The 25,377-nt window shown below is 43.2% G+C and overlaps 1 protein-coding gene across 1 annotated transcript in view; it reads right to left on the reverse strand.

Annotated features, from left to right (window-relative positions):
* LOC141100823 (alcohol dehydrogenase 1-like) overlaps positions 1 to 25,377 on the reverse strand; it is a 104,749-nt gene that overhangs the window by 62,640 nt on the left and 16,732 nt on the right. Inside the window, exons 2-5 of the mRNA XM_073589500.1 lie at positions 13,504 to 13,605; positions 13,128 to 13,269; positions 5,114 to 5,201; positions 1,310 to 1,529 (exon numbers count right to left, since the gene is read on the reverse strand). Coding sequence (XP_073445601.1) covers positions 1,310 to 1,529; positions 5,114 to 5,201; positions 13,128 to 13,269; positions 13,504 to 13,605 — 552 coding nt within the window. The remainder of the gene's footprint in view (positions 1 to 1,309; positions 1,530 to 5,113; positions 5,202 to 13,127; positions 13,270 to 13,503; positions 13,606 to 25,377) is intronic.

The raw sequence follows: 25,377 nt of genomic DNA on the forward strand, positions 1-25,377 counted from the left end.
TTCTGGTATGACACTATTAGCAGACGTTGAAGAGATGAACAAAATAGCAGGGTATATAGAATATTCATCAATTGTTACTAGAATGTATTGGCCATTTGGTAATGGTCCATATACCGTATGTCGACTGCCACTTCCTCCAAGACAGCAGTGGTTAAAGGAGACATTTGTAGTGGCTCTAAATTTGATGATGGAGTAATTAATTGACAAGTGGAGCAGTGTCTAATCTTCTCTTCCACCAATTGATCCATATTTGGGAACCACACTTTTTCTCTGAGTAACTTTTTTGTACCAACAATTCCTAGATGATCTTCGTGTGCTATCTGTATAACTAAGTTGCACAAAGTCTTAGATACAACTAGTTTGGTACCTTGAAGGATGAGGTGCTCTTCAGTGACTGACAATTCCTCACGTACATTTGAAAATAGTTTTAATTCCTTCAGATCAATCCCAGAATCAGGAAATTTTTCCTTTTGAATTTTATGCCAACTTCGATTTTGGATGATTTGTATTAAGGCACAGAGTGTCTTGTCACTTGTTGTTGTATTCACAAACTGATCAACCGAAAGTGCTTTTGGCACGGCGCGAGCTGCAACAAATTGTATGTATTCTTCCATAGAAGAATTCACAGGATGTCTTGAAAGATAAATCAGCTGGATTGCTACATTTTCCCGGTTTGTGAACAATTTTGTAATTGTAGTCCTGTAGACGTTGACCCCATTGTTCGATCCATGCAGGCATTTTAGCTCAGGGATTTCCAAAAATTGTAAGGAAAGCTTGAAAATCCGTGACAATGGTGAAGGGAGACCCTGGGGTCAAAACCAAAGTGCTGGATGGATTTGCCCTGACTTCCATACCAATGATCCCTTTAAGAGGGAAGATGTGCCTATGGGATGGAGGATTTGTGATGTGTATATGGGCAGGGAGGGGGTGATTCATTTCTGTCATGTGCTCTCTGTTCCTTTCTGGGGGGCAGACAATGGCTGGGAGCTTATGTTCCCGGGGATGCTAGATTTCTCCCACCCAGTCAGTGTCCTCTGAGGTGTTTTCTGGAGAGGGAAAACTGTTGCTCATAGCAATCAATCACTGTTCAGCTTCTTTTAAACAGCTCTGGTGAAATGAAATATGCTTAGTGATTGGTTGCAAGGAAAACTGTTGCTCATAGCAACCAATCACAACTCAGCTTCTATTAAACAACTCTTGTAAAATGAAAGATGATTCGTGATTGGTTGGTGATACACACAAACTTTCACACATACATACATTCAATTTTATATATATATAGATTATTGATCAGGTTCTCTGTTCTTACTTTTGCAGCATTTATAGCTGAGCCATATCCAGTAGAAAATCCACAGCCAATCAAACAGACTTTTTCCAGTGGAGCGTCCTTATGTATTTTAGCGACAGAAATATCATCCACTACAGTGTATTCCGTGAAGGTGCTAGTACCCAGGAAGTTGTGAATACCTATCCCTTTGCAGGTAAATCTGATGCGGCTCTCCACTATGTTGCCATCAAATTTGCCAAAGCTGGTTAAAATAGAAACAAAATAAAAGGCATTAAAAGTACAGCTTAAGATCACATTGTACAACACACTGTTGAAAACCATAGTTTGAAGAGAATCTGTCACTTGCCATTAATATATACTTACCAGCTGTTCCACTGAATCATTTTCTATTGTTTTTTTATTATTTATTTTTGCTCCTGTGCCTCCACATTCTTGAGAGATGGCATCCTTTTGGTGTATTTTATGTAAGTTTAGTCTTCTTAGCCATTGGGGCAAGACATACATAGGGATGAGTTATGGATCACACCTCCTTGGCTAACAAAGCAAGATTTAAATAGGTACAGGAGCAAAAACAAAAACACAATATCAAATTTCTGGGAACAGCAGCATTTAGACCAGGTAAAAAAAATCGTGTGGGAGAGTGACAGCTTATTTTTAAAATTGTTATTTCCATTTTAGTAAGTGAGCCCCATCTATAGCCTAAGTTATAATATGCATATCACTAGGGCACTGACTACAGGCACCTCCGCCAATCACAAAAACGTTGCTTTGAATTGAGCTACTAGAATAGAGCAGTGCTCAATCAATTCCTTTTTTATAGGGCTGCTGCAGATAGCTGATGTACTTGTCTAACTCCAGTAGTCTCAGACATGAATGGAGTGGTGGCACACATGCAAAGCCAACACTGCATTCTGATGGGGCATTTTAGAACCCCATTCTCAGAAACAGAATGGCCCCAGAGGTTGGACTCACAGCAATCATCAAGTTGTCATCAATAATATGGGTAGCTCATAATTTTCAAAGCTGTGAAAAACCCTCTTATTTTTTAATATATCATATGTATAGAGAAACGGGTCTAAATGTTTAGACTAGGTATGAATTATCTGTGACAGAAAAAGATAAATTTTCATATACTATATAGAACTAGATATATAAATCTTGCTCTTCTCATCTCCTGCAGCTTGCTTCTCTTAGCTCATTATTATTTCTTTATGATTTTACCTTTGTCCCGCTATTGGAAAAGTGAGACTCCTGGACCCCTGATGAATCAGTGATGCAGTAGCGATATGAGTGGGATCTCACACAATTCTTTCTCTGTCTTCTTGATATTGAGTTCCTATATTTTGGTGATTATATACTGCGCCTTAATTGCAACAAGCACTTTTGGGTTTCATTGCTTTATTACCATCTGCTTCAATCTAATTGCTTGAATACTTGTTGATACAAGTTATATTGATCTGTATTCCATTCCTGCATTTATACTGATTGATTAATGTTTATTCAGGGGGACTTGAGGTGTCTTTATCCTTTTGTTTCTTGTTGGGTTTTATTAAGGATTATTAAATCCACTCCTGTTTTGTTTGTGTACATTTTGCATATTTAAAATGGTTTTAATTATTTGTCTGTGTTGATTTTTTATTTAATATATATATATATTAAATAATATAATATATGTTTGCACACTATTTTTACAGTGCAGCTTTTTTCTTCTCTTTTTATACAGTAACTTTTTTTGCACAGATAATTGTCACCCTTCTTTTGTATTATTGCTCTGCCCACTATGCTTGGTTTCTTGTCAAAAGATCAACTCCTGACAGATCCTTACAAGTACAGTAAGAGCTTCAGGGCATTATAGTTTTCCCAAAATATTGTAAAGTCTTTTGGTGTGGGTCAAGAGTAATAGTTTAACAATTGTATCAATTGATACATTTCCAGTTTATTAAGGGGAACCTGTCAGCAAGATTGTACTGAGTAACGTACCGGCAATGTCAGGTTGGCACCATTATACTGATTAAAATGATACCTTGACTGATGATATCCATCTTGTGGTTGTTGTTTATAATTTTAATCAGTATAATGGCACCAACCTGACACTGTCTATAGGTTACTGTGCACAATCCTACTGACAGGTTCCCTTTAAAGTGAATCTGTCAGCAGGATTTCACACCCCAAACTACAGTATTTGTATGCACGCATAGCTATTACAAAGTCAAATCCTTTTCATCTTTTAATGGCCAGTTCATTCCTCCATTACTGAGAAATCAACATATGAATTTACATGCAAGTGAGTCTATAAATCTGAAGCCTCTGTCACTCCAGATCTCTGCCCTGAACAGTGCCATCTCCTACTGTATAACTGACAGCTTCTTTGTTGTGGGACTTCAGTAATAAAAGAGATTAAGCCTAAGACTAAGGGTACTGTCACACTTAGCGATGTACCAGCGATCCCGACCAGCGATATGACACGGTCAGGATCGCTAGTACATCGCTAAGTGGTCACTAGTGAGCTGCCACACAGGCAGATCTCACCAGCGACATGGCTGGGGATGGGGGTCGCTACTTACCTGTCACACCAGGCGATCCTGCGTCCTCCCGCCCGGCTCCACGCTCGTTGCTCGTCTCTCCACAGGAAGCGCCGCAGGAAGCTGACGACGGAAGCTGAAACAGTCCAGCCTGATCTCGCGCGATCAGCGATAACCAGCGTGGGAGTGGGTCGTAGGCAAGTATCAGACACAGCGATATCGCTAGCAATATCTCTATAACGTCACAAGTTATAGCGATATTGCTAGCGATATCGCTTAGTGTGACAGGCCCTTAAGATAAGATTGTTTTCACCTCAAATTTGTATCAATCCAGCTAGCCTTAAAAAAAAAAAAAAAAAATCAACCACTCCCACAGCTCAATCGTTGGCCACACAAACCATTTTATTTATTTTTTCCAAAATTTCTGATTTCTTTTCACAGCTAAAATAAGATTGGTATTGCCATAATTTTACTCACCTGAAGACTCATGTTTCAGTGTCACTTTTACCACACAAACAATGCCAAAAAAAACTTTAAAAAAATGATGAAATTTCATTTTTTTCACAATTTCACCACACTTGGATTTTTTTTTTACTATTTTCCAGTACATTGTATACTGAAATGATGGTGTAATTCAAAACTACATTTCATCCTGCAAAAATATAATTCCTTACACAGCTATGTGGTCAGAAAAATAAAAAAAAACTAAGGCTCTTAAGGGCCTGTCACACTAAGCGATATCGCTAGCAATATCGCTATAACTAGTGACGTTATAGCGATATTGCTAGCAATATCGCTGTGTGTGATACTTACCTCCGACCGGCTCCCCCGCTGGATATCGCTGATCGCGCAAGAACAGGCAGGACTGTTTCTCGTCGTCAGCTTCCTGCAGCGCTTCCTGTGGAGAGACGAGCGTGGAGCTGGGCGGGAGGACGTCAGGATCGACTAGTGTGACAGGCAAGTAGCGACCCCCCGACCCCAGCGATGTCGCTGGTGAGATCTGCCTGTGTGGCAGCTCACTAGCGACCACTTAGCGATGTACCAGTGATCCTGACCGCGTCATATCGCTGGTCGGGATCGCTGGTACATCGCTAAGTGTGACAGTACCCTTAGAAGAAGAGAAGAAAAAAATAACAAAGTTGCAAAAACAAAAATTGGCCATGGCGGGAAGGGGTTAGAGTTGATCTTTATAACAAGTAATGGTTCATGCAAATGACCTTAAATACTGGATTCTGAGTGATCTTTAAATATTTGAACATTATACATGTAAATTATAAAAAACATGAATAAGGTTAATACATACAAGCCTTTGTAGCAGAGATTACTCTCTGGATTTAGACAATTTCTGCATTCTCCACATTGAGGAATAAATAGCGGTATGACCTTGTCTCCTGTACGATATGCAAAGCAAGGATTAAAACAAATGTTGCTTGAAATTTTCATAAAGTTGTCTGTTTTTAAGAGAAACCAATCAAAGGTATTCATACCAAAGATATAGAAAAGAGACTCCAGCTTATTTTAGCTTCTTTATTCTTCATTAATGGATGGTACCGATCAATTCAAAAATCTCCCTCTGGGTCATTGCAATAGTAAGAAACAAGGAAGAAACCTGGCTATACTATGTCAGCCATGTAATCCTTTGATGTTGCAGTCAATAGTCTTCACGTCATCTAAGGAGTCTGACCGAGGAAGGGTGATGGCCACCAAGTGAAATACAGTTTTGCTCAAAAGTTTGCATAACCTTGCAGATTTTTTGCTTTCTTGGCCTTTTTTTTCATAGAACATGAATGATAACACCAAAACTTTTTCTCCACTCATGTTTAGTGGTTGGGTGAAGCCATTTATTGTCAAACTACTGTGTTTTCTCTTTTTAAATCATAATGACAGCCCAAAACATCAAAATGACCCTGATCAAAATTTCACATACCCCATTTCTTAAAACTATGTATTGCCTCCTCTAACATCAATGACAGCTTGAAATCTTTTGTGGTAGTTGTGGATGAGGTTTTTTATTTTCTCAGATGGTAAAGCTGCCCACTCTTCTTGGTAAAAAGTCTCCAGTTTCTTTAAATTCCTGGTCTGTTTAGCATGAACTGTGCGCTTGAGATCTCCCAAGAGTGGCTCAATGATGTTGAGGTCAGGGGACTGAGATGGCCACCCCAGAACCTTCACTTTGTTCTGCTGTAGCCAATGACAGATCGACTTGGCCATGTGCTTTGGATCGTTGTCATGCGTAGCTTCCAGGCTAATGATTGCAAATTTGCCTCCAGTATTTACTGATAAAGTGCTGCACTCATCTTTCCTTCAACTTCGACCAAGTTTCCTGTGCCTTTGTAGCTCACATATCTCTTAAACATCAGCAATCCAACTCTGTGCTTTACAGTAGGAATGGCGTTCCATTCATCATAGGCCATGTTGACCTCTCTCCAAAAGTAACGATTATGGTTGTGGCCAAAAAGTTAAATTTTGGTCTCATCACTCCAAATTACCTTGTTCCAGAAGTTTTGAGGCTCGTCTCTGTTACTGTTTTGTGTATTGTAGGCAAGATACTTTGTGGCATTTGCACAGTAATGGATTTCTTCTGGTGACTTGATCATGCAGCCCATTTTTCTTCAAGTGCCTCCTTATTGTGCATCTTGAAACAGCCACACTGCTAGTTTTCAGAGAGTCCAGTATTTCACCTGATGTTATTTGTGGGTTATTCTTTGCATCCCAAACAATTTTCCTGGCAGTTGTGGATGAAATTTGTTGGTCTACCTGACCGTGGTTTTGTTTTTACAGAGCCCCTGATTTTCCATTTGTTAATCACAGTTTGAGCACTGCTGACTTGCATTATCAATTCCTTGGATATCTTTTTGTTTCCCTTTAATGTTTTATACATTTCAACTACCTTTTACCATAGATCCATTGATAATTCACAAACTCACAATCCAGAAGTGTCAGTGGCTGGTTGAAAGATGCAAGAGTCTGTCTGGATCCCAGAAACTCAGTCAGCTTTTATGCACACACATTGATTGCAAGCAAACAGGTCACAGGTGAGGATGTTACCTTTAGTAGCCATTCAAACCCCATCTGACCGCATGTTTCCTTCACAGCAAAACCTTCCAAATGCAACCACCACACCTCAAATCAACTCCAGGCCTTTTATCTGCTTAATTGAGAATGACATAAGGAAGGGATTGTCCACACCTGTCCATGAAATAGCCTTGGAGTCAATTGTCCAATTACTTTTGGTCCCTTTAAAAACAGGGTGGCACATGTTAAGGAGCTGAAACTCCTAAACCCTTCATGCAATTTTAATGTGGATACCCTCAAATGAAAGCTAAAAGTCTGAACTTCAACTGCATCTGAATTGTTTGGTTTAAAATTCATTGTGGTAATCTCTAGAACCAAAATTAGAAAAATGTCTCTGTCCAAATATATATGGACCTAACTGTATCAGGCCAAAATCACCAGGGTATGTCAACTTTTGATTAGGATCATTTGGATATTTTGGGTTGTCATTATGCTTTCAAATGAGAAAACACAGTAGTTTGACAATAAATGGCTTCACCCAACCACTAACCATGAGTGGAGAAAAAGTTTTGGTGTTGTCATTCATATTCTCTGAGAAAAGGCCAAGAAAGCAAAAATTTTGCCGGGGTATGTAAACTTTTGAGCACAACTGTACAATAACAAAATTGCTATTTGATTGCCTTTGGTCGCCATAAAGAGTTACTAAAACTTGTTTCATCATTGTATGCCGTAATGGTGTTTTTTAAGCATCCAATTTGTCCTGCATAAAAAAGCTAATATAGAGCTACATCAATGGAAAATAAGATGATTAAAAAAATACATTATTCCGAATGCCCACAATAGGCTGGTCCTGATGGAATTAATGTTGAATTTTATCACATAATTAGCAATATTAATGGTTTCCTGTGTAGAAGGGAGCAAGTCTAAAAAAAGACAGAGTTAAATACTGTCCGTTTTCTCCTCAGTATGGAGTGGCTGCTACTGACTGTAGGTATATCGGGAGAAAATCCGATGAACCTTTTAGAAGCATCTATATCCATCTCCATCAACTTGGCTGCATAAAAACATGAATGATAAACAGGATTCTTATGCATCAATTCTCCCATCACATTATATGGATCAGTAACTTGACAACAAGACGAAACAAGCAAAATAATTAGTCTACTCTAACTCCTGATGGATCTGAGAACAAGGATCCATTTATCATTCAGATTCTATATGCTAATCCTAATGGCCAAAACACTGTTTGCAATTTGAGATTCTAATATGGCTTTTATTCTAAGACATATTGCAAGGCGCATTAAAGGGTCGATAGTGACTTGTAAGGTCACTGCTTCCAACTGGTGGTGCTATAGAGTTCTAATCCTCCTCCTCTCTAAAGGGGCTATTTGCATATGTGTAAATAGTAATTTGAAATTATTGTATGAAATAAATATATAATCTTTTGTTTTCTTCTGTATGTTCTCTCATACTATTGATGGTATTTTTGCAATGTTTCACTATTCAGTGTATTTTGTGGTACATGCTGTAACAGTAGCTTGTTCACAAATTGAATTTACAGCATGCACAGCCAGTTTGGACAGGATTTCTTTAACAAAGTCATTCAGTTCAGGTATATAAATTAACCAATAACTGACTTACTGTTATGCCATGTCTAAGGACTGTACATATTTCTAGGTTCGAAACGTGGAGGATTTTTGCTGGATGTCCTGTTTTTAAACTTGTGTGTTTTTCATATCTTTTTAATGAATCAATAAAGCTCTTTTTGTATTTGGAAAATTTTGAGATTGAGTGCTGAAAAAGATTATTATTTCCAGCATTATTTACAGTAGATGTGCAGTTTGTAGGTTTTTCACTTTGAAAGCTAAATCTTGCATTACATACTGAAAATATACTGAGGAGCATATCTCCATATCTCACCATCCACTACTTGTTCAAATGCGAGACGACATCATTTGATAGCCAAGATGATTGTCTATCTCAAACATAAATTTGACTTGCAACTATTTAGCATATGATTAGTTATGCAGATTCTTGTAATTTCACTGCATTGTTAGGGCCCCGTCACAAGTTGTGACACAACAGCGATCTCACCAGCGAGATCGCTGTGTGTGACACCTACAGTATCAGCGACTGGCCCGCATGCCGATATCGCTGATCGTTGTTGGAAAGCCCTGGACATTTTTTTGATCGCTGGTCTCCCGCTGGCCAGCATGCATCGCTGCATGTGACAGGCGGGAGACCAGCGATCAGCTGGTAACTAAGGTAAATGCAGGGTTTCTAAGCAGCACGCTGTGCTTAGAAACCCTCTGTGTACCTTAGTTACTAGCGCGCTGATGCAGGGAGCTGGTAACCAAGGTACACATCGGGTTTCTAAGCACAGCGCGCTACTTAGAAACCCGATGTGTACCTTAGTTACCAGCCCCCTGCATCAGCGCACTGGTAAGTAATGTAGAAAGCGACGCCGCGCGCTCGGCGTCGCTGCTGCTGCTGATCGCTGGTCAAGCTGTCTGTTTGACAGATCACCAGCGATCATGTAGCGACTCACCAGCGATCCTGACAAGTTGATATCGTTGTCAGGATCACTGGTGAGTCGCTATGTGTGACGGGGCCCTTACTGTTTTGCTCCTAACAATCTAAATCAAATATTTTATTACTTTGTTAGTGTCATGGTCGTGGTTTGTGGAACCACTGTGCCAGGGACCGTAGAGAGCCTGGAGGGGCGTGACTAAGCGATCACCTGAATGTTCACAAGAGCCTCTGATAGTGAGGTTAGACTTGGCTCTCGATGAACGCCAGGTGCCACTCCAGGACAATCCAACAGACTCACAGCAGCTGGACCCAGGGGACAGACTAGAAGGAGCAGCTGGCGGCGTTTGTATTAGAATGCAGCAGGCAGTTCACGTCAGAGTGCAGCAGACAGAGGTCGCACCTGAGTGCAGCAGACAGGGTTTATATCAGAGGGCAGCAGGCAGAGTTCACATCAGAGTGCAGCAGAGTTTGCACTTGAGTGCAGTAGGCAGTGTTTGTATCAGAGTGCAGCAGGCAGGCTCCGCATTAGAGTGCAGCTGGCAGGGTCTGCAGTAAAGTGCAGCTAGGACTGGTATGCAACCTTACACAGCTTAGACTGCAAAACAGGAAGGTTGCTCAGGCACCTCCCCAAAGGGAAGGAAGCAATATATACATAATGTCCCATAGCTATTGGCTGGGGAGGAAATAGCAAGTGCACATGCTGAACCTTTAAGAGGGCGGGAGTGCACGCACATGTGCCCTAAGTACAGTTGTGGTCAAAAGTATTGACATCCCTGCAATTCTGTCAGATAATACTCAGTTTCTTCTGGAAAATGATTGCAAACACATATTCTTTGGTATCATTATCTCCATTTAATTTGTCTTAAATGAAAAAACACTAAAAGAATTGTCCTAAAGCCAAATTGGATATAATTCCACACCAAACATAAAAAAAGAGGGTGGACAAAAGTATTGGCACTGTTCAAAAAATCATGTGATGCTTCTCTAATTTGTGTAATTAACAGCACCTGTAACTTACCTGTGGCACCTAACAGGTGTTGGCAATAACTAAATCACACTAGCAGCCAGTTAACATGGATTAAAGTTGACTCAACCTCTGTCCTGTGTCCTTGTGTGTACCACATTGAGCATGGAGAAAAGAAAGAAGACCAAAGAACTGTCTGAGGACTTGAGAAACCAAATTGTGAGAAAGCATGAGCAATCTCAAGGCTACAAGTCCATCTCCAAAGACCTGAATGTTCCTGTGTCTACCGTGCGCAGTGTCATCAAGAAGTCTAAAGCCCATGGCACTGTGGCTAACCTCCCTAGATGTGGACGGAAAAGAAAAATTGACAAGAGATTTCAACGAAAGATTGTGCGGATGTTGGATAAAGAACCTCGACTAACATCCAAACAAGTTCAAGCTGCCCTGCAGTCCGAGGGTACAACAGTGTCAACCCGTACTATCCGTCGGCATCTGAATGAAAAGGGACTGTATGGTAGGAGACCCAGGAAGACCCCACTTCTTACCCTGAGACATAAAAAAAGCCAGGCTGGAGTTTGCCCAAACTTACCTGAAAAAACAAAAAAAACATTTTGGAAGAATGTTCTCTGGTCAGATGAGACAAAAGTAGAGCTTTTTGGGCAAAGGCATCAACATAGAGTTTACAGGAGAAAAAAATGGGCATTCAAAGAAAAGAACATGGTCCATACAGTCCAACATGGCGGAGGTTCCCTGATGTTTTGGGGTTGCTTTTGCTGCCTCTGGCACTGGACTGCTTGACCGTGTGCATGGCATTATGAAGTCAGAAGACTACCAACAAATTTTGCAGCATAATGTAGGGCTCAGTGTGAGAAAACTGGGTCTCCCTCAGAGGTCATGGGTCTTCCAGCAGGATAATGACCCAAAACACACTTCAAAAAGCACTAGAAAATGGTTTGAGAGAAAGCACTGGAGACTTCTAAGGTGGCCAGCAATGAGTCCAGACCTGAATCCCATAGAACACCTGTGGAGAGATCTAAAAATGGCAGTTTGGAGAAGGCACCCTTCAAATATCAGGGACCTGGAGCAGTTTGCCAAAGAAGAATGGTCTAAAATTCCAGCAGAGCATTGTAAGAAACTCATTGATGTTTACCGGAAGCGGTTGGTCGCAGTTATTTTGGCTAAAGGTTGTGCAACCAAGTATTAGACTGAGGGTGCCAACACTTTTGTCTGGCCCATTTTTGGAGTTTTGAGTGAAATGATCAATGTTTTGCTTTTTGCTTCATTCTCTTTTGTGTTTTTTCATTTAAGACAAATTAAATGAAGATAATAATACCAAAGAATTTGTGTTTGCAATCATTTTCAGGAAGAAACTGAGTATTATCTGACAGAATTGCAGGGGTGTCAATACTTTTGGCCACAACTGTACATGAATAGAGGACCAGCTGGAAGCATGCAGAGCATGGAGAAGGGAAGAACTGACCGCAGCATGGGTGAGTGAAGAAACATGCAGGAGACCCTGCCTGTCATAGCAGGACTCCGGCATGGTGCTAACAGTTAGAACTGTGTAAATCTACCTTTGGCTTTCAACGCTGCCTAACTTTTTCTAGGCATTCTCTCAATCAGATTCAAGTACGTCTTGAACGATATCTGATTCCAGGACTCTTCTGAATAATCCCAAAATTGGTGCACTTGAGTATGTATACAGCTTTTATTCAACTCTACACACAAGTGTTCGATTGGGTTGGGATCTGGGGACTGTGTGGGCCAATCCAGTACCTTTACTTCATTGTCATGGAACCATTTTTTACCAATCTCGATGTATGCTTTGGGTTGTTGTCCTGCTGGAACATAATATCATCCTTTCCATACCCATATTACAAAGTAACTTGTCTTGTAGGATACTCATAAATAAGTCAGTATTGTGACCACCATCGATCCTGGTCAATTATCCAATTCCTTTGGCTGTGAAACAACCCCATATCATCAGGCTTCCTCCACTGAACTTGACAGTTCCTTCAATTTCTCGATCTGTTAGACCCTTTTTCTCTTGTTTCTTCGAGACTCATTTGCACTCATCAGAGCCTAGTCTATTGGCTTTCATCTCATCATTCCAAATCAACTGCTTTCAATGTCCTACTGTTCACTTTTCATACTTTTATGCAAACTGAGCCGACACTTCTCATGACGATATTGAAGTCAAGGCTTCTTCGCCTTTTTTCAGGCCATCATTCTGGACTTCTGTAGTGTGCGTCGCACGGTACTTGCATGGACTATTACGAAGCATATGAGCCACCTCCACTTCCGTGTTTGTCACGCCAGAACATAGAGTTTGTGATGATCCGACATGTTAACTCCGATATCTTGCCTGTACATCAAACTCTTGGCTTTTGAATGGATGGACGGACTTCATTTTGTATTCTTCCAACTGTCATGGCACTAACATGATGCAGTTTGGCAATTTTCTTGGCAATCAACCTAATAATATGCTGAGCTATTACAGAATGTGAGACCAGGTTGTAATTTGTAGTATACAGGAAGAAAAAAGATTTTTCCACCTACAGGAGCAAAACAGTAACAATGAATTGACATGACAAGAATCGGCTTAACTAATAATATGCTAAACAGTTGCAAGTCAAATTTATGTATGAGATAGCCAAGATGATTGTCTATAAAATGATGGTAGTCACATGTTCGAGGCTATAGTGGTTGGTGAGATATAGAAGCCTGAAAGTCAAAAATTGTAAACATTGTTACCCTTTTGCTCATCAGTGTATACAGTACAGTGTAGAAAATAAGTAAAAGTTACCTGGTTTAATTCCAGTTACACTAGATCCCACACTTTCCACTATTCCAGCACCTTCATGCCCTAATATAATGGGAAATTTGACTTTATCTAATGTCCCAGTTAAGACATGCTCATCTGACCTGCAGATTCCTGTGGCTATAATCTGAAAGAAAAGAAAAGATTTTAAGATCATTATGAATAAACTAACTGTGCTACAAAGCAGGGGAAGACAGACCACAAAAAGTCCCCTGTAGGATGTGTATCATGGCTCCCCTCTCCCTGTATACCGGTTTATCAGTTTACATTATTCTCTTTATGTTGCAATGGGTAACAGCAAAATATTAAGCTCATATTTTATCAATCCTATGTAGAAGTTTAAAAGCAGAACAGAGTTTACCTTGATGCGAACTTCATGTTTGTTTGGTGGTGCAACTTCAATCTCCTCAATAGTAAGAGGTTTGTTGGGTCCCCAACATACGGCCGCCTTACATTTAATAATCTATAAAGAAAAAGATTTTTTGAAAAGTCCGTTTTATAATGATTATGTAAAAAATGTAGCAAATGGGAATAAATCATCAATGCTTTTATGCCAGAATTTTATAAAGGTCTGAAAATTTGTGTAATCTTGGAGTAAGTCTAGAGTGCTCTAAAATTTTGAGACTTTTGGCATTTTTACACTAATTTTGCAAAGCTCCGACCAAAATGGGAGGGACTGAAATGTAAACATTGCCACTTGTCATAAGGTACTGTCACACTAAGCGATATCGCTAGCGATATCGCTGTGTGTGATACTTACCTACAACCCGCTCCCCCGCTGCTTATCGCTGATCGCGCGAGAACAGGCAGGACTGTTTCTCGTCATCAGCTTCCTGCGGCGCTTCCTGCTGTGACAGCGAGCGACGCGTAGAGCCGGGCGGGAGGACGCAGGATCGCCTGGTGTTACAGGTAAGTAGTGACCCCCGTCCCCAGCAATGTCGCTGGTGAGATCTGCCTGTGTGGCAGCTCACTAGCGACCACTTAGTGATGTACCAGCGATCCTGACCACGTCATATCGCTGTCGGGATCGCTGGTACATCGCTAAGTGTGACAGTACCTTTACTCATGATGAGCGGTGGCGTAAACTATGCCATAAATCTCCAGCAGGGACTGGAGTAGAATTTTTTGCAAGTCATACACAGAGGTGCACCACATTCAGCTGACACTTCTGATTCTTAAAGAGGTAGGATTCAGAGAATGGCATCACAAACCACATTATTTTCTATAAAGTTAAAGTTAAGAATTTTTTTGACCAATAAGACATAAAAAATTTCAAGTTTGATATTGCCCTCATCATACTGACCTGAAGAATGATGTTGCCAGTTAATTTTTATCACATGATAAATGCAGCAAAAAAAAACAAAACCCCTAAAGTGCCAGAATTCAGTTTTTTTTCACCATTTCACCACACTTGGAATTTGTTACCCTTTTCCCGTACATTATATGGTAAAGTGAATGAGCATCTTTAAAACATTACTTGTCCCAAAAAATAGTCCTTCAAACATGGCTAAGTTAATTCTTGGAAAATGGGTATGAAAAAGATAAAGCGCAAGAGCAGAAAATTGCCTCATCATGAAAGGGGGGCCATGCTGTACAGGGTGGCATCATACAGTGTGGGCAATAAAGTCAGGGGGCCATAAAAAAAACAGCAAATGAGAATAAATGGCTAAATCATCAATGCTTTTATGCCAGAATTGTATAAAGCTCTGAAAATTTGTATAATCTTGGAGTTGTCAGGAACACTGAGCCAGTGCGCGTGTCCTGAGTACAAAAACAGTGCTCAAAGATAACTGTGGAGCGGGACAGCAGCAGTGACGATGCGTGCTTCAGACTAACAGGACCTGAAGCAAGTGACTGCTGGGGGCGTGACCTAAGCTCCACAGAGCTAGGAGCTGCAGGGAAACTCCTAGAAAGGTAACTACGGGACAAGTTACCAAGGGGCATAGACAGACAGAAACCAGATCAAGCTGGGGTCAAAGCACGAGATAGCAGGACAGTACCAAAGGGTTAGACAGAGCGAATAGTCAGGACGTAGCAATAGATCAGAAAACCAGAATGGGCAATGGACGGTACAATAGGGACAAACTGTAACGGAGTAACAATAGCCAAGCTAGGAGGTCAGAACCGGAGAAGACAATAGTACCAAAACGAGAGTTCAGAGTGAAGGGACAGACCGGGTCATACACTGGAATCAAACAAGCAATGCAGTATCCACGCACACCAGGGGTCAGACACACAGCCAGAATAACAGTATAGCTGACAGGGAATCCTAGTCTGGAGTGAGTACAAATACCCCTCCCAGATCCAAAGAGAGGCCGGCAAAAGTTAACCCTGTGAGAACAGGATATTAACCATGTCCTAACCATGACAGGAGTAATTCGAGACTTCTAAAATTTTGAGACTTTTGTCATTTTCACACTATTTTTGCAAAACTCCAACCAAAATGGGAGGGACTGAAATGTAAACATCGCCACTTGTCAAACTCATGATGAGCGGTAGCGTTCACTATGCCATAAATCAGAAATACCGATGAGGCAACCACTCACAACCTACCAATCCCAATGGAGGAGGTGGCTGCTTGGTATATTACTGCACAAAAAAGACTTGTATGTGGCGCTGTTCACACAATGGCAATGCACAGCATCCTGGTTAACAGCCTATTAGTGACGCCCTTCTATGAGATCAGGCAGGCTGCCCAGCACTATCCAAATGCATCCCATGTGAACAAACACCACAGTTTAGAAGACCAAATTAGCCCAACCACACCCTGAAAAAAAAGTGCAAAAAAGACATATAAAAATATGTGAGGTATTAGTTAATATTTTGGCCAAAATACGCAAGGTGGTAACTAGAGTTGAGCGACTTTTGGTTTTTTAGGGTCGCGTTTCGTTTCGTGAAACCCGACTTTTCCAAAAGTCAGGTCGAGCAAGATCGTCCGATTATAGGGAAAAGTCGGGGTCGTCCCGAAACACGAAACCCAATGTAAGTCAATGGGGAATAAAAGTCGGCAGTGAGAGGAGGACAGGAAACACACCTACAGTGCCCATTTGAATGCCAAAAGCATCAATTCTTCTTACTTAACCCTCCGTCAGGCGCAATAGATCTGACAGGCACACAGTAATTAGTTTCACTTCTCTCTCCTTGCCCACTTATCAGAAAACCCCACCCCTCCTAGTTATCTCCTGACTCTACAGGCTCTGTGAAACCTGATATCACAGTGACTCAGCAGACCTTCTAGTGAGCAGATATCAACACTTTGGCTTCTCAGGCACATTGCGCCTGATTTCAACACAAATTGAAAGGTTAGTATTTTCTTTTTTTATTCATCACGATTGTGTATTTAGCTTGTTTTATGAAGGATTAATGCTAAGTTAGTGTACATAAGTACTGTTTTCTTAGACAAAAGGAGGGTGGCTTCTAAGGCACATTGCGCCCTAACACATACTCTTTCTCTCTTGCTTCAGATTTTCTGCTGCAATGGCCAGAAAACAGTATGATTCATCTAAACCCCTTCATTTAGAAGAAATGAAGATTTTTTTGTTAGAAGATGATGAGGAAGAACCAGCAGTAACTGAGGATTTAGAGGAATCTAGTGACATTTCATCTGAAGATGAGGTAGCAGAATGTAACACTGATTCTGGAACAGAGCAGGATGGTGATGACACTGATACAGAGGAAACAGACACAGATCTAGCTTATTATTTGGGCAAAGATAAAAATACAAAGGACGTCCCAAGGACGTTCCAGAACAAACACCAACTCTACCACCTTCTAAAAGACGCAGTTGTACTACCTGCTCATTTGTATCTGGTTTCAGAAGGCTTTCTAAATATGACTGCAAAATATGTAAAGAATCAATCTGCCTTTCCCATGCAACTTTCGTCTGCCAGCCTTGCTTTTCTAAGTGTACCTGTGCTGCTTCTGCTGCAATTGAAACCACTGAAGATGAGTAGAAAATAATTAAGTAACATCTAAGTGCAATATTCTTTAAGTTTTTTTCCATAATTTTATATTTAAGCAATAGTTAAGTAAAGATAACTGGAGCCTATTTGGCGGTACAACCGAAAAGTGGTACTTTTAGTTTTAATAAGTTTATGGTTAATAAATGTATTTTTTTGCATCTGATTTGGTGTAATCTCTTTTAATACATTCCTATGAAGGTCACTGACTACTTCTATAGTCCTGAAATTGAAATATGTAGCTACTATAGGTGGTTTTCTGACCTGTGCTTGTCAGGCACATTGCGCATGAACTGAGGAGAATCTATATTGCGCCTGTTAATCTTGTCAACCTTAATTAACTTCATAATACAGGTTACGCACTGAAAAATGGGGGTTATTTGGCTAAAGTTGTGGGGGGGGGGGGGGGGGGAGGGCTGGCTGCAGGTTTTCATGTGCCCTGGGCGAAAGAGCGCCCCTTTAACACATACCACAACTCATCATGCTCTGATACGGCAGATAAATAGCGGTATAGTACAATGAAAAATACCTCACTTTTTACATCTCATGACGAGGCCCATCTATTTCTCCATACAGAATCATTGGTCCCATATAATGTTTGAAACAGTATATGATGAGCTCCACATAATGCTACAGTATATGTTGGTCCCCATGGATGAAGCTCCACTGTCTTATGGGCCCAAATAATGCTCCAAACATAATGGGCCCCATTTCTAATGCTCTAGTGTATAATGGGCCCTGTAAATGCTGCTCCAGTGTCTGATGTCCACCTTTGGAATGTTCCAGTGTATGGTGGGCCCCATCTATCATTCTCCAGAGTATAGTGCTCCCCAAAAATTGCTGTCCCAACATTGAAAACAATCAAATAAGTCTCCTCGCTAGGGAATCCCTGTACTTGTCTGGACAGGTGCTGTAGCTTGCTTAACAGCTCGCCAGCCGTTCTCACGCCCAGTATGGATTGCACGTGATTGCACAAAGGTTAGAAAGGGTACCGTATCCCTGGATAACATGTATGGATAGCGTACACATTCAAAATATATGTCTATACAGCATGAGGCAGGCTCAGACGGTGTTAGGCCCAGTATGGATTTGACGGCCCAGATTACACAGCGGAGGAGCAGGGAGAGGTAAAGATTGCAAATGCTGGGGCCCTGCCCAAGCAAGGGGGGCCCACTTGTGGGCGTCGGTACTGGCACTGGGCCCCTCATAGTACAGCGGTGTGTCTGACGGCGGGTGTGCACCACCACCGTCAGAGACACTTGATTGCACTATGAGGGACCCTGTGCCAGTGCCCGCGCCCAAGAGTCGGCCTATCCACCTGTCCAGGGCAACGGCACTCGCACGGTGTCGTGCGCTAGGTGGTGACCCCGGCCATGGGGGGGGAGGCAGCACAGTTAGGGAGTTTTAGAAAGTGGCATATGTTGATGTTGGACATTCAGCTGATGCAAAAGGCGAAATAGGTGAAGTACCAGGAAGAGGTGGACCAAAGCAAGCCATTTTTCTGTCACCCTATGTGTCATCAAGGGAAGGTGGGACAAAATCCTTGGAAACCCATGCGTGGTTCATTTTAATGAAGGTTAGATCATCCACATTTTGGGTTGACAGACGGGTCCTTTTTTCTGTCAGGATTGATCCAGCTGCACTGAAGACTCTTTCCGATAGCACACTTGCAGCTGGGCAAGCGAGCTCCTGTAAGGCATATTGGGCCAATTCAGGCCAGGTGTCCAGTTTAGCGGCCCAATAGTCAAAGGGGAATGACCTGTGTGGGAGAACATCAATATGGGAGGAAAAGTAGTTTGTAACCATAGTTGACAACTGCTGTCTCCTGTCACTTTCCATCGATGCAGTATTACCAGTTGTGTGAGCGGTATTTGAAAAATCAGTCCACAACATTGTCATGAAACCCCTGTCTCCAACGCCACTTCTGCTGTGTGCACCACGAACACCTCTGCCAAGCTGCCCCCGGCCCGTACGGCTCGTGTGAGAACCATCACCGCTGCTGTGTGCTGGGAATGCCTCAAGCAACCGATTTACCAGAGTTGCTTGTTTATTAGCCAATATTAGGTCAAGGTTCTCCTGTGGCATGATGTTTTGTAATTTGCCTTTATAGCGTGGATCCAGGATGCTGGCCAACCAGTAGTCGTCATCGTTCATCATTTTGGCAATGCGGGGGTCCCTTTTTAGGATCCGCAAGGCATAATCTGACATGTGGGCCAATGTTCCCGGTGTCAATGATGCACTGCGAGTGCTGGGTGGAGGAGCACTTTCTGGCAAATCCACATCCCTCCAGTCACGCACAAACCCTGTACCAGACCTTGCCACGCCAACATTTTCACTTGCCCCACGAGATGCATCCTCCTCCCCTAAGTAATCATCCCCATCATCCTCCTCCTCTTCTTCCTCCACCTCGTCCAGGAGAGGTCCCTGAGCAGACAATGGCTGAATGTCATCAAGGATTCCCTCCTCCTCTTCCTCCTCATCAACATTGGCTGCAGACGCCTGCTCCTTAAGGTGCGTCAAAGTTTGCATGAGCAGACGCATAAGTGGGATGCTCATGCTTAGGATGGCGTCGTCTGCGCTTACCAGCCATGTGCATTCCTCAAAACACTGAAGGACTTTACAAAGGTCTTTCAGCTTCGACCACTGCACGCCTGTCAACTCCATGTCTGCTCTCAAAGTGCCTGGCCGTGTATCCTCCCACAAATGCATTATGGCCTGCCTCTGCTCGCACAGCCGCTCCACCATGTGCAGGGTGGAGTTCCACCTTGTTGCAATGTCGATAATGAGGCGGTGGTTGGGAAGGTGGAGCAATCGCTGCAGCTTCTGCATACGAACGGAGTGTACAGGCGACCAGCGGATGTGCGCGCACAGTCTTCGCACCTTCTGGAGCAGGGCTGTTAACTCCGGATAATTTTTGAGGAAGCACTGCACCACCAGGTTCAAGGTGTGAGCCAAGCAAGGTATGTGGCTGAGTTTTGAAAGGGCTATGGCTGCCACAAAATTACGGCCATTATCACTAACTACCTTGCCTGCCTCAAGATGTACACTGCCCAGCCATGACACAGTTTGTCGCTTCAAGTACTCGGCCAGCACCTCGGCAGTGTGTCTGTCACCCAAACACATCATCTGCAACACAGCCTGCTGACGCTTTCCACTAGCTGCTCGATAGGGGGACACATCGTGTGCAACAGTGGCAGCTGCAGATGGAGTGCTCGTACGACTGCGCTCTGTGGACGAGCTTTCGCTTCTGGAGGAGGAGGAGGAGGAGGAGGAGGAGGGTCGAACGCCTACAGCCAACTGTTTCCTATACCGTGGGCTAGGCAGCACTGTCCCACCACCGCTGTCCCCTGTGGACCCTGCATCCACCACATTAACCCAGTGCGCAGTGATGGACACGTAACGGCCCTGGCCATGCATCAGTTGTGAGGTGCACCTTTCCGCTCACTGACTGCTTGAGTGCATGGACAATGCGGTCTTTCACATGATGGTGGAGGGCTGGGATGGCTTTGCGAGAGAAGAAGTGGCGACTGGGTAGGTCATAGCGTGGTACTGCATGGGCCATGAGTTCGCTTAAAGCTGTGCTTTCCACCAACCGAAAGGGCATCATCTCAAACGAGATTAGTTTGGCAATGTGGACGTTCAAACCCAGTGTACGCGGATGAGAGACTGAGTACTTTCTTGACCTACTCATAGTGTCTGGGAGGGTGAGCTGGACTTGAGAGCTGCATATGGTGGAAGTAGCGGTGGACAGGGCGGACTGAGAGAGGGTTGATGATGGTGATGGAGTTGGTGTTCTTTCTGATGGCCTAGAATCAGTCTTTCGTTGATATAACAGTGGGATTCCCTGACTACTGTGGTCTTGCAACGACACCTCAACATTTGCTGCTGTGCTAACCGGTGGGCTTACAGTGGGGGAAACAATGTAGCGTTGCTGACTACCTTCGTTGTGATCAGTTGCACATGTGGCACTTGAGGTTTGGTGTTGTGTCCACGCTTGCAAGTGCATGCTGGTTAAATGTCTAAGCATGCAACTGGTATTCAAATTTTTCAGATTTTTCCCTCGGCTAAAGGTCTTTGCGCACTTCTTACAGATAACCTTGGCCTGATCATGAGGATTTTGGTCAAAAAAGTGCCACACTGCACTCTTCCTACTTTGGCAGACATTTTGCGGCCTAGCACGCTGTGATCTTTTGACCCTCTGGACAAGCTGTCCAGCAACTCTTTTGATGTTTGGAACCTGTCTTTGGAGTGCTCCGGGCCTGCCAGATAACAGCTGTTGCGATGTCGATGTCTGCTGTGGATGCTCCTCATCTGAGCTATTGGAAGCAGCACCCTCTTCCCCCAATGGATGCCAATCTGGGTCAACAACTGGGTCATCCATCACCTCCTCTTCTATGTCATGTGCACCTTCCTCTGTGTCACCGTGTATGGTGGTATAGTGTGCGGGAAGGGGCACCTGAGTCTCATCAGGGTCAGAATCTGGCTCTGTACACTGCGAGGACAATGTAGTGCTCTGAGTGAATGTACCAGCAGAATCATCCATCAGCGGCTGTGCATCAGTGCACTCCATGTCAGATTCATCTTGGCCTGGGTAATTCACCATTTCACTTGATAATCCAGGCATGGTATGTGAAAACAGCTCCATGGAGTAATCAGTAGTATGGCCTGCGTCATCCTTCAATCTTGGTTGGGGTGAAGGACACAAAGAAAGGTGTGGTTCATGAACATGAGCCTCCAATGACGACTCAGTGCTTTTACTTTTTACAACTGAAGAAGAGGAGGCGATAGAGCTGGAGGCTGAGTCAGCAATGTAAGACAAAACTTTTTCCTGATGCTCTGGCTTTAAAAGCAGTTTGCCAACTCCTAGAAAACTAAGCGTTCGAGGCCTTATGTAGCCAGACGATGACGCAGGGTCAGCACCTCCTGCATTCGGTCCTATTTTGCTCTTGCCACTACCATCAGATCCACCACCAACACCATCATTACCAGCTGCCAACCCCCGCCCAATTCCACGGCCTCTTCCACCAGCCTTCCTCATTTTTGGTAGAAATGTAGACAAAATCCAACAAACTATATAGTAATGTAAAACAAGGTACAAGGTGTCTATAGGACAGGGGAGATTTAGAATTTCTGCACACACTTGTGGACAGTGGACACTTTTGGATTGTGTGAGGCCCACTGATATCTGAGCGCTATGTGACAGGCTCGATGGCACAGCTGTGACAAAAGTGACTAGAGGATAATGGAGATTTTGAATCTCTGCGCACACTTTTGGACACTGGACACTTGTGGATTGTGTGAGGCCCACTGATATCTGAGCGCTATGTGACAGGCTCGATGGCACAGCTGCCTGTGACAAAAGTGACGAGAGGATAATGGAAATTTTGAATCTCTGCGCACACTTTTGGACACTGGACACTTGTGGATTGTGTGAGGCCCACTGATATCTGAGCGCTATGTGACAGGCTCGATGGCACAGCTGCCTGTGACAAAAGTGACGAGAGGATAATGGAGATTTTGAATCCCTGCGCACACTTTTGGACACTGGACACTTGTGGATTGTGTGAGGCCCACTGATATCTGAGCGCTATGTGACAGGCTCGATGGCACAGCTGCCTGTGACAAAAGTGACGAGAGGATAATGGAGATTTTGAATCTCTGCGCGCACTTTTGGACACTGGACACTTGTGGATTGTGTGAGGCCCACTAATATCTGAGCGCTATGTGACAGGCTCGATGGCACAGCTGCCTGTGACAAAAGTGACGAGAGGATAATGGAGATTTTGAATCTCTGCGCACACTTTTGGACACTGGACACTTGTGGATTGTGTGAGGCCCACTGATATCTGAGCGCTATGTGACAGGCTCGATGGCACAGCTGCCTGTGACAAAAGTGACGAGAGGATAATGGAGATTTTGAATCTCTGCGCACACTTTTGGACACTGGACACTTGTGGATTGTGTTAGGCCCAATGAATACAGTGGGGCAAAAAAGTATTTAGTCAGTCAGCAATAGTGCAAGTTCCACCACTTAAAAAGATGAGAAGCGTCTGTAATTTACATCATAGGTAGACCTCAACTATGGGAGACAAGCGGAGAAAAAAAAAAATCCAGAAAATCACATTGTCTGTTTTTTTTCATTTTATTTGCATATTATGGTGGAAAATAAGTATTTGGTCAGAAACAAAATTTCATCTCAATACTTTGTGATATATCCTTTGTTGGCAATGACAGAGGTCAAACGTTTTCTGTAAGTCTTCACAAGGTTGCCACACACTGTTGTTGGTATGTTGGCCCATTTCTCCATGCAGATCTCCTCTAGAGCAGTGATGTTTTTGGCTTTTCGCTTGGCAACACGGACTTTCAACTCCCTCCAAAGGTTTTCTATAGGGTTGAGATCTGGAGACTGGCTAGGCCACTCCAGGACCTTGAAATGCTTCTTATGAAGCCACTCCTTCGTTGCCCTGGCGGTGTGCTTTGGATCATTGTCATGTTGAAAGACCCAGCCACGTTTCATCTGCAATGCCCTTGCTGATGGAAGGAGGTTTGCACTCAAAATCTCACGATACATGGCCCCATTCATTCTTTCATGTACCCGGATCAGTCGTCCTGGCCCCTTTGCAGAGAAACAGCCCCAAAGCATGATGTTTCCACCACCATGCTTTACAGTAGGTATGGTGTTTGATGGATGCAACTCAGTATTCTTTTTCCTCCAAACACGACAAGTTGTGTTTCTACCAAACAGTTCCAGTTTGGTTTCATCAGACCATAGGACATTCTCCCAAAACTCCTCTGGATCATCCAAATGCTCTCTAGCAAACTTCAGATGGGCCCGGACATGTACAGGCTTAAGCAGTGGGACACGTCTGGCACTGCAGGATCTGAGTCCATGGTGGCGTAGTGTGTTACTTATGGTAGGCCTTGTTACATTGGTCCCAGCTCTCTGCAGTTCATTCACTAGGTCCCCCCGCGTGGTTCTGGGATTTTTGCTCACCGTTCTTGTGATCATTCTGACCCCACGGGGTGGGATTTTGCGTGGAGCACCAGATCGAGGGAGATTATCAGTGGTCTTGTATGTCTTCCATTTTCTAATTATTGCTCCCACAGTTGATTTCTTCACTCCAAGCTGGTTGGCTATTGCAGATTCAGTCTTCCCAGCCTGGTGCAGGGCTACAATTTTGTTTCTGGTGTCCTTTGACAGCTCTTTGGTCTTCACCATAATGGAGTTTGGAGTCAGACTGTTTGAGGGTGTGCACAGGTGTCTTTTTATACTGATAACAAGTTTAAACAGGTGCCATTACTACAGGTAATGAGTGGAGGAAAGAGGAGACTCTTAAAGATGAAGTTACAGGTCTGTGAGAGCCAGAAATCTTGTTTGCTTGTTTCTGACCAAATACTTATTTTCCACCATAATATGCAAATAAAATGAAAAAACAACAGACAATGTGATTTTCTGGATTTTTTTTCCTCAGTTTGTCTCCCATAGTTGAGGTCTACCTATGATGTAAATTACAGATGCCTCTCATCTTTTTAAGTGGTGGAACTTGCACTATTGCTGACTGACTAAATACTTTTTTGCCCCACTGTATCTGAGCGCTATGTGACAGGCTCGATGGCACAGCTGTGACAAAAGTGACTAGAGGATAAGGGAGATTGGATTGCTTTTAAAAAAGCAGTTTGCGGAGCAGTGGGTAAACAGCAATGCCAGCGTGTCAGGAAGCCTTAAAAGGCAGGCCAACAACCAACACCACTGATACACCACTATATAGCCTCCCCTTGCACTGCACACACAGTGACTTGTGTGTTGTGCAGGCCAAATCGCTAGCAGCAGAAGCAGTTTTTTTGTCTTCTTCCCTGCCTAACGCTCTCCCTACAGAATCAGCAGCAACCTCTCCCTATACTAAGATCGGCAGAAGTAAGATGGCGGTCGGCGTGCACGCCCTTTTATACCCCCTGTGACGCCCACCAAAGCAAGCCAATCACTTGCATGCCAATCTGAAAGATGGTGGTGACCTGTGCCTAGGTCATCACGTTGCCCACAGTGTCCGTGGATCCTGATTGGCTGAAAAAGAGCGCAAAACAAACTTTTGAAACGCGACTTTGGCGCGTAAGTCGCCGACCTCGTGGCCGACTTCATCCTAGGGTCGGGTTTCGTTTCATGAAACCCGACTTTGCCAAAAGTCGGCGACTTTTGAATTTTTTAGACCCATTTCGCTCAACTCTAGTGGTAACCAACATCACGGGTCCCCATGCTTACGAGTTCTAACACTAAACAA

Source organism: Dendrobates tinctorius, unplaced genomic scaffold, assembly GCF_039654945.1.
Source record: "Dendrobates tinctorius isolate UK_male_01 unplaced genomic scaffold, ASM3965494v1 ptg000011l, whole genome shotgun sequence".
NCBI classification, from domain to species: Eukaryota; Metazoa; Chordata; class Amphibia; order Anura; family Dendrobatidae; genus Dendrobates; species Dendrobates tinctorius.